This window comes from Mugil cephalus, chromosome 12, assembly GCF_022458985.1.
Source record: "Mugil cephalus isolate CIBA_MC_2020 chromosome 12, CIBA_Mcephalus_1.1, whole genome shotgun sequence".
Classification (NCBI taxonomy): Eukaryota; Metazoa; Chordata; class Actinopteri; order Mugiliformes; family Mugilidae; genus Mugil; species Mugil cephalus.
In genome coordinates, this window is record NC_061781.1 from 13,107,860 (window position 1) to 13,124,013 (window position 16,154).

Here is a 16,154-nt window from a genome sequence, read left to right on the forward strand (position 1 = left end):
AACAACAACAAAATAAAACAATATAAAATAAGTATCGACCAACACTGACTCACGTTTCCATTTTAGTTCCCAATATACAATTCCATCATACAAAAAAAGAAGGAAAAAAATAAATGTTTGTAGACCTTTCATGAGTAGTCGATTATGTATAATTCGTGTGGCTCAGTGTTTAGTAAATGTTTTGCTGAAAGTTTTACTTTGAATGCGCAGCAGCACTTCCTGGAGCGCTTTGGTGTGTCACAAATTTGAGTCTTTACACTTTTTTTTTTTTAGTCTTTAACTCCGGGCAGGCCGATACTTTCTAACCAATGTGTTGAATCAGTTTCAGTCGCTGCCTCCTCCTTCTCCTTCTCCTCCTCCTCCTTCTCCTCCTCTTCCACATATCGAGAGTTAAAGTCGTGTCGTGGACAGACCCCTCCGACGAAACCGAAACACGCTTCAGCCGAGTTTGAGCGAAGAGAAGAGTTGGCTGAATTCCCCGGGAGAGACGGACGCAATGTCTCCGTGCGGCTGGACGTGACCGTGTATTTACGGTATCTACTACGGTATTTACCTTTGTGCTGCGCCATGTCTGACGCTGGCGTGTCTGTGACTGACAACCGTGATACTAGCAGCATGCCACGCAGGCAGCTGACTTCTCCAAAGTTAATGCAACTTCTTCGCCTTCCACTCAAAAGTGGCCATTTCGGCGTGTCCATTTGACGCATACTTATTTATTTTATTTTATTTTAACAAATCCGCTTCGGCTCCTTATTTAAGACCGTGGCAATGATGAAAGTTAGGAGATACCTCAGGGGGAGTGGGAGGGTGCTCGCGTTTGTGTTCGTAGCCTCTGTCATTTGGCTGCTGTTTGACATGGCTGCGCTGCGCCTGTCCATGAACGACGCGAACAGCCAGCTGCTCAAAGAGCGGGTGATACGGGAAAGGGAGATGCTCAAGCAGCAGTCCAGGGTGACCCAGCTGGTGAACCTGGGCTTCAAACACCCGGTGCAGAGGGTGGACCTGGCTGCTACGCACGCCGGGGGAGGTGCGCTCAATCCGGCCGGAAAGCTCGCCAGTGTGTACAGGCGCGGGGGCAGGCAGCGACCCCCGATGCTGGAGGACAGAAAGCCACAAGGGAATGACATTCTCGCGAGTGACAGGTTTAGATCTGTAGCTTCTAAACACAACGATGGAGGTGCCTTACATAATAGTGTCACGCAAAAGCAGGGTGCGCCCGCTCATAAAAAAGCAGTAAACCTGGATCTTAATATTGCCAATGGAACCCAAGTGCCTCCATCTGTTCAGAAAATCAAACCGACTCATAAGATTAGAGCAGATCGTGCCCGGGATTCGGTGGGGAATGAGAAAGTTAAGGATGACCTCGCCAAGGCTGGAACGAAGCAGGCACACCTTGTTAAAACAACACCCCGACAACCTGCCAACAAGGATGTGAACAGGAAGGAGGTCAAAGAGGAGGAGAAGCGGGTCAGGACGAAGGATCTGGACGGAGGAGAGGAAACCGCGAAGCCTGCGGTCAGGCTCCAAGCAGGAGAGAACTCCACGGCGCTCAGAAAACAGAGTGTGCACAAAGTGCTTTCTCTAGATATGACCCACAGTCCCAGAGACGTGAACGCCCTGGGCCAGTTCGGTCAGGCTGTGATCGTCAACGGTGACAAAGACGCGGAGGTGAGGAGGAGATGGAACGAAGGCCATTTTAACGTCTACCTCAGTGACCAGATCCCAGTGGACCGGGCCATCCCTGACACAAGGCCCGACACGTGAGTTCTGCACCTCCTAACATGCATGCAACGTGCACAGCTCCCCGAAACTGACTTGTGCTTTTTGTTGCGTTTTCCCAGGTGTGCACAGAACCTGGTCCACGACAACCTGCCTTCCACTAGTGTGATCTTCTGTTTCGTGGATGAAGTGTGGTCAACACTGCTCCGCTCCGTGCACAGCGTGCTCAACAGGTCTCCACCGCACCTCCTCAAAGAGATCATTCTGGTGGATGATTTCAGCACGAGAGGTAACATGACGCATAAGACCTTATCACAGTAGCGCAGGATTAGATAAGAAATATATACAAGTAACATTAAAAGACAATATCAAATCTGAAGAATATAGAAGAATATAACAGCACCCTGACATTCAGTATATACAGTGTGGGCTGGGAATTTTAAAAAAAAAGTATGTAATGTAATTGATATTAAACGTGGACAGTGAGGTAGTTGGTGCAAAAAAGCAGATAATTGTGCAAAAAGAAGAATCTGTTAAAAGAACAGAACAGGTCTCAGAGACAAATCTCAGGTGTGAGTTATTAAACGTGTTCACATGCACTTAAGTTCTCCTGTTACAGTCTGATTAAGGCAGTAATTAGTTTTTTTCACGTGCACGTAAACGTACTGATTGTTAACTCAGGCTGGTGTTATAACAGCGTCCTCAAGTGTACATGTACTTTGAGTATTTAAAGTTTATTCTACTTTATACTTCTACATTCATCTGAGCAATTTAGTTACTTTTAAGATGAAGAATTAATAAAGTTTCCAATCTTTCAGTCAAACATTTGACTGAAAGATTGGAAACCGTGGCTTCTGACCTCTTACAAAATGCACAGTAGTCAGTCAGGTCAGTTTTAAATGACACAATATTTGAGTTAATTTAAAGGTTTTAAGGTTACCTGCATGTATTTATTTATTTTGTTTTACTCCTAAGATTATCTCAAGGGCCAGCTGGATGAGTACATGGCTCAGTTCCCTAAAGTGCGAATCATTCGTCTGAAGGAGCGTCAGGGCCTGATCAGGGCCAGACTGGCCGGAGCTGCTGTTGCGAAAGGTAAGAATGGCAGGATTTTTTTTATATATATATATTTATTTTTTTATTGCTATATGTATAAATGTGAGCGCGTCTCTGTGCTCCTTCTTTTTGATTGTCCCTTTGTTTGAACAGGTGAGTCAATTGAGAACAGTTGGGGAAGAGGCAGCAGAGAGTCAGACACTATATTAAAACACACAACACATAACAAAAGAAGTTAAAAACAGGTGCAACGATGAACGATTGTTGGTGCTCTTGTGCTTCATTGAGGTGGAAACTCACTTCATATGATTAGAGTGCCACACTCATTTATTACCAATGTGATTCTCTTATTATAACTAATGTCAGCTGCTGAAATGTAAACTAAACTAGTAATACAAATGAATTTAATGTACTTGTACTATATCTATTTGCTGTTTCCTTGTGAATTATTTACTCTTTGTTTTTTTAAACTTACAAATGAGGCTGTAAGATATGACTAATGTAAACAGATTTCAAAGCAACTTAAGGCCTTATGATAATGTAGTGAAAAAAGAGAAACTCATTTGGTCCTCCTGTCAATTTATTATACAGATAAAACATGTACCCTGGGCAAAGAAAATGTAAATGACGCAGATAGTGTCATTGTTCTCTCCCTATCTACTGTACATGTGTACATTGGGACAGATAAATGCATATAATCAAAAGGTCAAAAGTACAGAAAGTCTGTATCATGCTAATCAAAACTGCTTGGTAGGTTGTTTCAGCTACACTTACGGGACATTTTTCCTTGTTTGTTAAATGACAAATTCTGTAGGTTTATTTACTCGTCTCATTGAAACACGTGAGCAAGAACATGAACCATATGTAATATTTAGTCGTGACCTGTCCAGTCATAAGCATGTATCTGCTAGCTTGTGTATTTTTGGCGGTGTTGTATACATGCAAATATGCTGGCTATCAGGCCTCTGTTGCATTACAAATGTGTATTTGTTTAACTGCAACAGGATGTTTGCTCTGCTCTGTTATAGGTGACGTACTTACCTTCCTCGACTCCCACATCGAATGTAACGTGGGCTGGCTGGAGCCGCTCTTAGAGAGGGTTTATCTGGACCGCAAGAAGGTGCCCTGTCCCGTTATTGAAGTCATCAGCGATAAGGATATGAGGTGACCCGATATCATCGCTTATGTAGGTTCCAGTGTGTGCGATTTGGTGGCATCTAGTGGTGAGAATTCAGACTGCAACCAACTGCGTACCCTTGGCTGCATGAGGCTGATTTATAAGGTTTATAAGGTACCTCGTTGTTTGCTGAAATACTAATTGGTTGAACGGTTAGCTTGAGCTGGAACAAGGATGACCGCAACAGAGCTGACCCTGAGAGGCACAACGAAACAAAAACACACACCGTGGCATGTGGAAAGCGGAAGGACCAGCAATAGCACAAGCATGGACAAGAATAGCCTGCATTTAAGGTTGTTCCACATATTTCTGACACAGCCACCAAGTGCAAAGGCCGGGGTACAGCTACACCACAGAACCAGTAGTATGCAGACTGTGGAAAGGATAAAATTAACAATGTGAAAGGTCACCTCTAGAGCCAGTTGTTCATTAGTACTTGCATTGTGAATATAAAGGGCTCATTCAAAGCTAATAAAACACAATTATACAAAAATTAAAACATATTAATATTGCAATTTCAACCCATAGCTCCCGTAACATCCTACAGACTGGACCTACAAGACCACCCTTGTATAGGATGTAACATCTTATACATATGATTTTATTGAAACTTGTGTTTTGTGTCTTCCTCAGTTATATGCTGGTCGACAATTTCCAGAGAGGTATTTTCAAATGGCCTTTGGTGTTCGGCTGGAGTGCCGTACCAGATGAGTACATCAAGAAGAACAACATGACCATCTCGGATCCAATCAGGTGTCTTCTTCGTCGCCTTTTTTTCCATGATAATGTTTTCATAAGTACTTTTGTGCGTAGGCTTTAACTTTCAGATATTTGGAATAGTCTCCCAGTAAGACTAAGGTCTGTCTGGACTCAGCACTGATGTATCATTTTACCTCTTTAGTGGTCAAAACGCAGTAAAACACAGCAAAGAGCTTTTGGCAACAAAGGCCAGTTCAAAACCTAAAAATACTCATCAATGGTCCCACCTGTTGTTAACTCTGTTTTATTTATTTGAATGTGAAGCTTTGGTAAAACTAAACTAATTTCTATTGTTTTTTTTTTTAACCTTGCAGATGTCCTGTTATGGCTGGGGGCCTCTTCTCCATAGACAAAAAATACTTCTTCGAGCTCGGTGCCTACGACCCTGGTCTGGACGTGTGGGGCGGAGAGAACATGGAGATTTCATTTAAGGTTCATCACTCACCCTAACGACTGTTTCTCAGAAAGTCTCCTTCACTCGGCTACAAATGCTCAGTGCACTTTGTCATTTGAGCAGATCTGGATGTGCGGCGGAGAAATCGAGATCATCCCCTGCTCTCGGGTGGGACACATTTTCCGAGGGCAGAATCCTTACAAATTCCCCAAGGACAGGCAGAAGACGGTGGAGCGTAACCTGGCGAGGGTGGCGGAGGTTTGGCTGGATGAGTACAAGGACCTTTTCTATGGCCACGGCTACCTCCACCTGCTGGATAAAAAGGCCACTGACATTGGCAACTTGACGGAGCAGATCGAGCTGAGGAAGAAGCTCAAATGCAAAAGCTTCAAATGGTACCTGGATAATGTGTATCCGGACATGAAGGTCTCTTTGGTCAAAGCTGAAGGCCTGGTATGTGGATGCTTTACAACACATGGCTGCACATGACGCTCTTAAATTTAAACATCTAAACATTTCTCTTAGTCTGAATGATCGGTTCAAATGGTGGCTTGTCATGTTTTGGTACCATTAAGCTGTTGTTTCTCCTTTGGAAACCCACATTCTGCACAAACAGAAGCATTAATTGTGCTGTTGTTTGAACAAAGAATCGCTGTTCATGAAAGTCTGTGTCAGCATTATGTCGTGATTCACCAGAGACAAAGGCCATTTTCTTGCAATTCTCTTTGTCACTAAACAAATGTTTATTTTGTCATTTGATGTTTCATTGTAGGTCTTCAATCGTGGCTTGAGGAAATGCCTCGCTCTGCAGAAAGACTCTTTGTCCTTTGAGACGTGCGATCTCAGCGAGCAGGTATGGTTTGTTTTATTCGACAGATTCTCTCTGCAAAACGACAAGATGTTAGCGAATACTGTGTAATAGTGAGATTTTTTTATTTTTTATCTTTAGTTTCTCTGAGTAAAACTCTGTAGATAATAGGCATGTTTGTGGTCACCACTGGGATAAATGCAGTCAGGTCTGAGACGGGATCCACGCCATGGCAAACAAGGGAGGAGTCCGAGATGGGGCTTAAGTCTTTCTCAATGTGGTGTTTCTTGGATTCAGATCGGCTCCACCGATGCGTCGTCCAGAATTTTACAGCGTTCATGACAAACACCATAATTACATGCCCCTTCTTCTCTGGTTTTCAGAGTCAGCACTTTAACTTCACCTGGATGAAACAGATTCGGCAGCGGGACCTGTGTGTTGCTCCTCAAGGGAAGGGCAGTGGCTTCACTTTACAGCTATGTGACAACACCGAGCCCAAACTCCGCTGGTTCTACAAATCCTCCAGCTCCGCTCTGGTAGGTCGACTGTGGGCGTGTCATTTTCTTTGTCTGACTGTTTTTTTTTCTTGCTTTTACTACTCCCTCATATCAAGAATTCTTATTCTGTGATTCAAACAGCTGGGTTGGTCTGCCTACACATCTAGAACAACATGTTCCTGTCATATGTAGAAGCTTTTGCTCATTAATTATGTCCCCTGTCTTCTTTTCTTTTTTTTTCTTTTTTTCCTTTATGAAGGCTGAGCACTTCATAGCAGATTTTGCTTCCCAGCACATGTGCCTGGAGGCGGAACGTCAGAGCGGCAGCCTTCGCCTCAACCCGTGTGAACCCAGCAACACCTTCCAAAAGTGGCAGTTTACACGCTACCACGCATAGCGATAAGACCTGAAATGGGTTTTATGTGTTAAACGTGCACTACAGAAGCCTTCAGTGGCCTCACACTACAGCATGGACTGTCCAGAGGAAGAATGAAGCATTTTGGTGGCAGTAATTTGTGGGATATAAAGTAAATTGTGTGGGATTGCGAAACAGTATTTGGACCTGGCCTTTCTCAAATTAGAACAGTTCCTGTATGCTGCAAGTTTTTTTTTTTTTTAGTTTTTTTTTTTTTTTTTAAGAACTGGGCTTCAGATGTCTATGGGAGAAAACTGACCCTGACCAGATCTTTACTACAACATATGCAATGAGAAAGATGAAATGGTGCCTCCTACATTTTCTCTACTGGGACAATTTGTGTAAAAATACATAATATTTTAGGATATTTGGTGAGACATCTGTTTTTTCGAGGTGTTGTGTGCTTTGCAAAGTCACCTGGGTTGGTTTTTAATGCTGCATTTTTGACATTAAGGTTTCCTTGTAAAAGACTGTTCCTTTGTATGATTTTTCGTCACTAGAGGGAAGTGTTGGTTCAGAACACTCGATAAATCTGTGCTGTGATTTCATTTTTTTTTTTTTTTTTTTTTACCAGACCTTTTAAATCAAGTTGTAAAAAGATTTTCTTAAGGAAGTGAAAGACTGTAAATAAAATGAATACGATTAACAGTATTTATTTCTTTTTTTATCTTCAAGCCATTTTCACAAGTATATTTGTCACTTGTCTAGTTAAGATACAGAAGCTCTAATACACACAGTTATTATAGCAAGTAGAGGTAAGGAGTTTATTCACTTATTACCTGCCTTAAATAATAACATATTCCAAAATCATGTGAGTAAAAACACAAAGTGCCTCTTGGATGGTTTGTGAGTTACAACACTCTTCTTTAGAAATATTGTAAGCTTTGTTCTGGTTTTCTTCAGAGATTTTAGATGAAATGTGTAAACTGTGCATCATATTAAGTGTTCTGGCGGTGTCCCTAAAGACGGGAACCAAAGTCTTACAGATTCATTATCATGTGCTCAAAATCCTCTACCTTCTGGCGTGTGTTTCCTCTGCGGATCTTGCGGTAGGACACTGTGCTGTACTTGGAGGAGGTGAGGTGGTTGAAGGATTTCTGGACGTCTGTGCTTTTCATCAGAGGCAGGGTGGAGTAACCTGGACTGGTGTTTTGATGAAAGCCAGCCTGGATGTGAAAGTTGTGTTCGGTTTCTCGGTTCACCTCAAGCGGCCTGTCGCCCGATATCTGGAGGTCAGTGCTAGAAAGCTGTTTTGGCACATCTTCCCTCTTCAGTCCTGTGCAGCTCTCCTTATAAAACGCATCAAAGGCCGTCTGAGCCTCTAGCGTCCCCTCCTCACCCTCAACTCGTCTCTTCACTGAAAAATGGAGGATATGTTTTGCAGATTCTGTCAACGAACAGTTTGAACAATTTTGTGAAACTTAAATTCACCTTACCTTTTTCTGATGGTGTGTTTAGCTCAGGTTGTGTTTGCAGGTCTGCCATACTGCAGTTGGGTTGCAGAAATTCACCACAAGCTCTCACAGAGTTTATAGGAGTTAGATCAGACTCTGCACCTCCTTCTCCATGGTCTGACGCGTACATTTGTTCAGTTTTTGCTGCCTGCGGCATTTGGCATTCCTCTTCAGTCCAGATTCCCTGCTGGGTTGTTTCCTTCTCCATCTCTGAATTTTCTTTGTCAGTAATGACTTCTGCTCCAGGATTGTCCTCCTCCTGCTGCGGTTCAGCAGATGCCACACTGCAGTAAAGTTTTTTGCACTTGCTGGAACCAAACTCCCACGGTGTGTTATCTTTTCCCTCCGGATGAGGCTGTTCCTCGTCGCTGTAGAACACAGAGTCGTCTCCCTCTTCTAGTGACCACACATCTTGTTCCTCAGGCTCCTCCGGGACCTTAGAGGCCTCGAGATTGATCCCATCGATGATCTCTTGCACCTGGGACGTCAACGCATCTTCTACAATGAAATTAGGGGTATTTGGAGATATTGCGCTGGCCTCCATTTGTCTAGTTTTCTTTCTCTGATGTTGCTGAAAACGGTGTAACACTTCCGATGCTCTTTTTTTTATTCAAAAGTTAAAATCAAACATCGTCACATCATATTTCTGTTCTCCGTTTGTTATGAGAGCTAAGAAAGACTACATCCTTCATTTCAGTGCTAGGTCAAGCTTTGTAGTGCTAGCACCATGTAAGTGTGTGTGTGTGTTAAAACACTGAAGAACGGGGCTTTTGTTGTAGCACCAACAAAGGTTCATTGTGACTCTGAATGTGGAGCGATTGTCCCCATTTTTAAATCTCTGCTTGGTGACCACCTTCCCTCTGTGACACTCTGAGTCTGGATTAACATTCTTCTATAGGTTTTCTGATGGAACGGCGCATGGTTTTGCACGTGTGCTAGTGCAAATCCTTGTTATACCTTGAGTTTTAAGACCATAAAGACTTTAATGTTTTAAGGCGATTGAATTACTGATATAGCCGTCTTAAATCTTACAGTATGTAAAATCACCTTCTCCACACAGTAGTGGAAAGTCTGCTTACTTAAGTACACTCAAGTGCTGGACGTTTTACTTCAATATTTTAGAAAAGAATAGAAAAGTGTTTTTTCTCAAGATCATTTATGCACATTTTGTGTGTGCTGCCTTCAAAACTAATGGTTTTTGAAAATATCCATGTGAATAGCGCTATCTTGTGGTACTTACAGTTTGAGAAATAGAATTTTGTATTTGTTATAGTAAGTTAGCTTGCTAATCGTTAGCCTTGTTGCTTTCTAGACAGCAACAGGTGCCTATGAGTGGTTTTCTTAGGACTCACAGTTATTGTTACCACCTGTATTTTAAACAGTTAAAGCATTTAAGCCTTCTCTTGTTGTAACCACTGCCAGGAGGCAATTCTGGACTCTGAGGTGCTTGCGTTTGCCACTGAGCTCAATAAATTTAGTCCATTCATGCAAAGTTTTTTTTTTTTTCTTGGTTAGTGACTTGAGTTGGACCACCTTTGTTTTTTATTGATTATTTTGTAGTCAATCACTGAATAATTGACTCAACCAGTGGCAATTTTGGCTAGGGAATTCTGGTGGGGCCATGTAGGAACGTCTTATAATGCAATCCAGAAATACTATAATCAATACCCACAGTAGCAAGTGAGAGAGGGGACCACAGCACCTGACAACAAACAGGTGAGACAAAATTGCACCTGATGACAAAATTACAGCTGAATAATGCCATCACACAAACAATGCCAATCTGATGACATGCTATCATATCAATAGTGCGGCAGTGTTCAAGATCTCACTATATTGAATACCCAAGATCAAAACTATAACCATAAAAACACAATATGGTTCATGGTGTGAACGATGCACACCCAATACACAGCAATCAATATATAAAGTCACCACACACAATATACCACAGTCAAATATACATTTCAACTCCACAGACAGGTACACTGCTCCATGAGGTTATGTCCCACCACACACACCCACACATGTATCACTGATTATGCATTACACAAGTTCCATTATAATTCAAACAATATGTGGACAATATCATCAATTCCATTTAGATTAAAAGTTTTCTGCTTAAACCACTCCTGGTTGAATGTCCTGGTTTTGTCTTGTCCCTCTTGAGAAAACATTAAATCCTCAGGTTGATGTGGTCTCAAACGTTTGATGCACAACTTCTGCTTAGGTGGTGAAGTCCTGAATCACACCCTAGCCAGGTAGTAAACTCGATTTATCATGCAATGAATGAATCAAGCGTGAATTAGCTGCCGGTATGTTACTTAACGTCAAGCTAGCGAGGCCTGTGCAGTTGCCGTCCCTTGCTTCAAATCAGCCAACAAGAAGCGCTCTGGGCCCCCGAACTTCAGGCCTCACTACCGAAATGAAGAGTGCACTGCAGAAAAACTTGTCTGCACAGCACCACCCTCTGGTGGGGCACTTGTTAATGCAAAGACGCAACTGGACTTGACTGTTGGGATTTCATTTCGGCTTCTCTGGCTCTCTAATCCTCTCATCTTCCAGTCTGTTTCTGGAGATGTACGTAACTCCAGAGGCACTGAAATTCTTAGATTTTCCACTAGTGATCCTAAAAATCCATCAAATCAATCTTGTGACCATTCGGTGGAACTTGACCCCTATGTTAGGAAACACTGGTTTGACCTATTCAACATAAATAGCATAAATCAGTTAAAAGTAGCTGCATCCTATCCGGGAGTAAAATGCTAAATGTGTAATATATAATAATATATCAGTTACACTTTACTGCAGAGGCAGTTTTTAAGTGTATTTTGCCAATTGGCACTTTTACTTGTGCTGTATGAATGGGAGTTTGAATGCATTCCTCTAAGAAGTGTGAAAGAAGAACATCACATTGAAGAAGTGGTGCATTCTTAAAATGTTTCTGCACATAAATCACTAAGTGCAAGAAAAGTTAGTGTAATTGATCTAAATTTCCTGTTAACCAGCTATAGTTGTATAGGTGGAGCAGGAAACTGTACAAGTGAGAATATTTACAGGAAATAGGTGAGGTTACAGCAGGTTACTACATTGAAAGCTTCATCAAAAATAATATTTATGTCTCTTTATGGGTAAATACCCTCAGCAGGTTATTTTATTAACACCACTGTCAACAGAAAAACGTCAGTGTAGCTCACTAAAATTGCACCTTTGTGTTGAAATTGTAGTTCTATTACAAATGTTTCATCTGAAAGAAAACACTATTGGCTGTAAAAGTTTTTATTTTATTTATTTTTTAAACTTTTTCTTACATTGAATCTTAATGTGATTGCAAAGGATTAAGCACAGATCAAAAACAGTCTTTACACAGTTTTTACAGAGTTGCATTTTCTTGCAACTTAAAGCAGAATACACAATCTCTGAACACACAGAATGCACGAGAAACCGTTTCAGTGGCCCTGAGCATCGAAAGTAAGGTGTATCTGAATATAATTTTGTAGATGGAAACTGCTAAGTAGTACTCTCATACCCACATCCTGTTTTTACTTGAGAAGCCTCCTGTATGGTTTAGAGGTTTAGTTTTGGTTCCTTGCACCTGAACGTGATATAAGTGCTGCTTGGAGTGTCTCATAGTAAAATCAATGGTTTTTGTGTATAGTTCAGGTTACAAATGGCTCGTTATGAAACACAGGTTGCTACATGAATACTGTTGCTGCAATTCACACTGCTCTGATTAATGCTAACTACAGTATCACAAAGGAATAAAACAACATATATTCAAGTCAGAAGGATACATAATTGCGTGTTTTTTACATTACAATCTTTATAAAATGTGTACATTCATTCAACACGTTTCCATAATGCTTTTGTGCCACAAGTACAGTACAGGCTAAGCAGTGAGCCAGGCTCACCCTGAATGGCTCAGAGACAATTGAACTTTGACATTGACGACTGCCAAAACAAAAACCGTCTTCTCTGTGTCCTCATGAAGGGTTGACCCAGTCTTAAAAGTGTGGAGAAACTTTGCATTACATTGTCCATTTCTCTGTGAGACAAAGCAGCATGTGGGTGGCAAATCATGGATTGTTTGCTCCTGTCTCCTCCTCTTCAACTGATCTCTGGAGTCCTGGAATCAACTTGAAGATGTGTTTGCGCACACTGGCTCTTCTGCTTTTTCTGGGCAGAGTCCCAAACAAGGACGAGATTCTTGTTTCGTCCCAGGAAGGAGAGAGGGAACTGCTGCTGCCTGCCAGACTGGAGCTGCTGGAGCGGAGGGTTTGGTTTGGATAGCTGGAGTTGGATGAAAACCTGCGGGAGCCGTCGTCTGAGGGAAAGTCTCTGGAAAAGAAGCAGCCATCGTCTGTGGTGCTGGCTGCGCTGCAGGGACTGGGTGAGTTCAGGTCCCCAAACACACTAGCTTGGTCACTGTCATCTGTCATCACACTCCTGTAGCTACTGTCACTGGAAAACCTTCGACCACAGCGGCCAATGGGGGAGGTCAGACTGGCTGAAGAGGCATCTGAGAGGTGGAGACTGGTGTCGTTTAGATTACCTGAAAAAAAAACAAAGTCCCTGTTAGAAAAAGTTTCAGTTGACCAGAAATCTGCTGCAGGAAGTTCGTCACTAGCTTTACATTCATTCTCAGGGGAATACCATCTAAATTATGTTGAAGTTTGCACTTCGGCACGCATCAGAATTCAGCTTTAGAGAAATGACAATGGCTGTGAGAAAGGAAGTTCTGCGGTCTGACAGCTGAGCCAGACTTCTCACCTCGCATTAGACGCTTTTCCTGTAATGTCAGCGCTTGCAGCTCCACCAGTTTCTCGCGTAGTGATTGCTATATGGGCAAGAAAAAAAAAATAACGTTCATATTTCCAGTAAAAGCCTTTTACCTTCAAGCTGTTAAAGACAACATTTCAGTACACAATGCTCCCGTTAAAGTAAAGTTTAGTGCAGTAGGGTAGCTGCAGACCAAGCTGTAATTAACTGCAGTGTGGTTTGTAGTTCTTTGTGGTTTGTAGCCTCTGGGGGGCTGCTTACTGCAGCCATACGTCTGCAGTACGTCAACAACAAACATCAAAGGGGCCTGAAGAGACACACACCTTGAGCAGGTTCATCCTCTTCTCCAGCTCTATCTGCTTCACCACATTCCCACACACAGTCTCCATCCTGGAATCACACGATAACGCACAGTTACGCACAGAAAGCATTGTTACAATTCTTTGCTCTTTTTTCCCCTGATGGGATTGTTGCGTGACAGGACTGCAGGAAGTTGCCATCACTCACTTTAGGCTGTTGGTTGATTCTCGAATGAGGTCAAGTATGCGCTGATGAGATGATCCCTCAATGCTGACCCCATTGATGGTGACAATAATGTCTCCTATGATAAAAGTCAGAAAAAGGAAACTAATCAGTTACAAGAAAACAGGGTGGTTTTACACGTTGCAGTTTGTGTGTGTGAGTGGTGATAGAGGTATAAATATACTTTCATTATCTTTTGCAAATCTGATTGTGCACTAAAACAGCCTCAATGCTTTACATGGTGCATGTAGATTCATTTTACTGCCTGATAAATGTTCATGTTGCATTTTACTGTTTTTTTTGCACTGCAGCAGTGCATCATACGCTATAAGATCTTCAGTGATCACCAAAAAGTCATGAGCTCAGAAAATTCAATTCGAAATGTTTCAGGACAAATTCTTTCGTTTGCAAGTCACAAAAGAATTAAAGACCTTTTTATATAGTTAAGTAGGATAATCAATTTGCCTGAAATGGAAATAATCCAGTAAAGCACTTCTTGAATTGCACCCCACCCTTCTACGTAGGTGGGTATACACGCAGAGTTCACATATCTGGTAAGTGATACACACTAGTCAAAAATATAACAGTTCTGTTTATATATATAGATGTGTGAGGTCTATAGGGTGTGGAGGCAGTGGGTGGTTCACCTGTGGTCAGGCCAGCGTTCTCAGCTGCGCTGTCCTCTTGCACCTTGCACACAAACGTGCACATCTCCACTGCAGAGCTGTGTTTCAACCGCAGGCCATATGTCTGCAGCAAAAAGACATTTTTGTCACAAAGCCTGCTAAAACGGCACGTCGCGCTGACTTAAAAATACAGCACATGCATTATGAAATAATCACTGTTTAGTAAATAGAATCTGTCTTACCTGAATTTCAAAACCGAATGTCTCATTGTCTTGCTTTTCCAGTATAATTGTGGTCCTGTGTAAATTAGACAGCTAATTAGTATTCTGTGATCGTGGGTAAGCTGAGATAAATTAATTGCAAAAAAAGACAACAACAAAGAGAATTCAAACACACGGTCGTTTGCATGCAGTCAGGCAAACGCTTTACATACAACTCTGTGAGAAGTTCGCACACATCAAGTCTGACTTATGTACCTCTGTGGGTCGGTGTAATCAACCAGGCTGTTGCTGCGGGTCTGTTTGGGCTGCAAAAGGAGAAAATGCAGAATTCCTCTTAAAAGCAATATAACAGATTTAACTTTTAAACCTCTCAGAAGACAACAGAAGTAATTTTTTCTCTTCTGTGAGAAAAAATATTAATCATGTAGTGTAAAATAACTGTAATAACTGTTAATAGACTTTTGGTTAGATGCACAGTGCTGCTGTGTAACACAGTTGGTGGTAAATCAGTGAACTATTTCTGTATAAAGAGGTATCAGGTTGATTTTTATTTGTAAGTTCAACGATATTTTAGTTACGATACACAACTTAAAATACACAACTTAAAGTGCAGAAGTGTTCTAGTTATATATGTCACTTGAGTCAGTGTCTTACCTTGCAAACTCTGGGCAGGGTGCCTGTGTTCTGCCGCTGTCGATCACTGCTCCCCCTCAGCGAGCGGCGGTACCACAGAGAACTTTTCTTCCTCAGTGTATTATCCAGAATGTAATTCTCCTGACTGCCCTGGCGTTGAAGTCCATTGACATTCATGGTGGACTGCATGGTAGAGTGGTCTTCAAAGCACCATCATGTCCTGCTGCAGCAGCTCTTCTGTGATTGTGTGGCCCTGCCCCTGCTGTGCAGCCTCGAGTAAAACGTGTCAGAGCGGAAATCCACACCATGTGACGCCTGTGGCGGACCTGCTTCTGCAGACGGCAGCCACACGCACCTACCTTCCTGTTCACAACTCTTTGCTTTTTTTTCTTGAGAATGTCTGGTGTTTTGAAGAAAAAAAGGGGGATAAGCTGTTTTGTAAGAATCCCCCTCGAACATCCCCCTTTACCTTTTTGCCATCTTAGCGATTTGATTTATGGTCTGCCAGAAATCAGTAGTGCATGAGGAACTGCCACCTCAGACATCCACCACCGCCACCTGTTTCCAGCCTTTCTCGCTTTCAGTTTCTCAGTGGGCTAAGCTGCAGCCTGAGCCCGACTCCTGTGTTCCGCCAAGCAGGGAGACTTGTCTCATGAGGACAGACAAAAGACTGATTTAGCTCCGGGCCAGTGTCACGCTCCCCAAACAGACAGCATGGGTCACTGGGCCGAAGGCATCAAACGTGGTTGGATCAAGAGAAAAATCACACACATGCAGGCACGCAAGCAGACAGGGAGACTATGGCTGAATCACAGGACACAAGCCTTCGCAAAGGTTTTAGCCTGGCCAAAAGAAAATATCATCTTTTACAATGTACGGCTTTGCTAGAAATGCCTTTCACTACAGCAGGCTTCTTTACACACAGCAACCCACTCTGCCCCATTGACCCTCAGCAGCACAATTGGCCAACGAACCACGAGACTGTCTGGAACACAGATATCCCATTTCACAGCACGCTGTAAATTCCAATCTGCATTTTTGTGTTACTTTAAGGACAGAAAACTATTCATCTGAGAGCAGCCCCTTCACGCTCA

At 42.4% G+C, this 16,154-nt stretch overlaps 3 protein-coding genes across 3 annotated transcripts; 1 reads left to right on the forward strand and 2 right to left on the reverse strand.

Annotated features, from left to right (window-relative positions):
- Nucleotides 1-262: 262 nt before the first annotated feature.
- Nucleotides 263-7,476, forward strand: LOC125017992 (polypeptide N-acetylgalactosaminyltransferase 5). The gene is made up of 10 exons (XM_047601589.1): nt 263-1,760; nt 1,842-2,008; nt 2,695-2,814; nt 3,804-3,939; nt 4,586-4,705; nt 5,026-5,143; nt 5,229-5,558; nt 5,878-5,958; nt 6,297-6,449; nt 6,670-7,476. Exons 1-10 carry the CDS (start codon nt 769-771, stop codon nt 6,805-6,807), a joined length of 2,355 nt encoding a protein of 784 aa, XP_047457545.1. The 5' UTR covers nt 263-768; the 3' UTR covers nt 6,808-7,476.
- A 247-nt stretch (nt 7,477-7,723) lies between these two features.
- On the reverse strand, nt 7,724-9,020 carry LOC125017993 (ermin-like). Its single transcript, XM_047601590.1, has 2 exons — nt 8,262-9,020; nt 7,724-8,182 (listed from the first exon to the last, which is right to left on the reverse strand). The coding sequence occupies exons 1-2, from the start codon at nt 8,821-8,823 to the stop codon at nt 7,806-7,808; spliced, it is 939 nt and encodes a 312-aa protein (XP_047457546.1). The 5' UTR covers nt 8,824-9,020; the 3' UTR covers nt 7,724-7,805.
- A 2,522-nt stretch (nt 9,021-11,542) lies between these two features.
- Nucleotides 11,543-15,371, reverse strand: LOC125017201 (cytohesin 1 interacting protein). Its single transcript, XM_047600063.1, has 8 exons — nt 15,082-15,371; nt 14,683-14,732; nt 14,449-14,503; nt 14,228-14,330; nt 13,566-13,659; nt 13,382-13,448; nt 13,050-13,116; nt 11,543-12,831 (listed from the first exon to the last, which is right to left on the reverse strand). The coding sequence occupies exons 1-8, from the start codon at nt 15,247-15,249 to the stop codon at nt 12,356-12,358; spliced, it is 1,080 nt and encodes a 359-aa protein (XP_047456019.1). The 5' UTR covers nt 15,250-15,371; the 3' UTR covers nt 11,543-12,355.
- Between the last annotated feature and the right edge of the window lie 783 nt (nt 15,372-16,154).

What these genes read in the sequence shown, in the direction of transcription:
- LOC125017992 (XM_047601589.1), top strand. Translation starts at nt 769, where the DNA reads ATGATGAAAGTTAGGAGATACCTCAGGGGGAGTGGGAGGGTGCTCGCG. An exon ending in CCTGACACAAGGCCCGACAC is followed by an intron (nt 1,761 to 1,841) that starts GTGAGTTCTGCA and finishes GCGTTTTCCCAG; the next exon opens with GTGTGCACAGAACCTGGTCC. An exon ending in ACCATCTCGGATCCAATCAG is followed by an intron (nt 4,706 to 5,025) that starts GTGTCTTCTTCG and finishes TTAACCTTGCAG; the next exon opens with ATGTCCTGTTATGGCTGGGG.
- LOC125017993 (XM_047601590.1), bottom strand. Translation starts at nt 8,823, where the DNA reads ATGGAGGCCAGCGCAATATCTCCAAATACCCCTAATTTCATTGTAGAA. An exon ending in AAACACACCATCAGAAAAAG is followed by an intron (nt 8,183 to 8,261) that starts GTAAGGTGAATT and finishes TCCATTTTTCAG; the next exon opens with TGAAGAGACGAGTTGAGGGT.
- LOC125017201 (XM_047600063.1), bottom strand. Translation starts at nt 15,249, where the DNA reads ATGCAGTCCACCATGAATGTCAATGGACTTCAACGCCAGGGCAGTCAG. An exon ending in CCCTGCCCAGAGTTTGCAAG is followed by an intron (nt 14,733 to 15,081) that starts GTAAGACACTGA and finishes CTCCTTTTGCAG; the next exon opens with CCCAAACAGACCCGCAGCAA. An exon ending in GGAAAAGCGTCTAATGCGAG is followed by an intron (nt 12,832 to 13,049) that starts GTGAGAAGTCTG and finishes TTTTTTTTTCAG; the next exon opens with GTAATCTAAACGACACCAGT.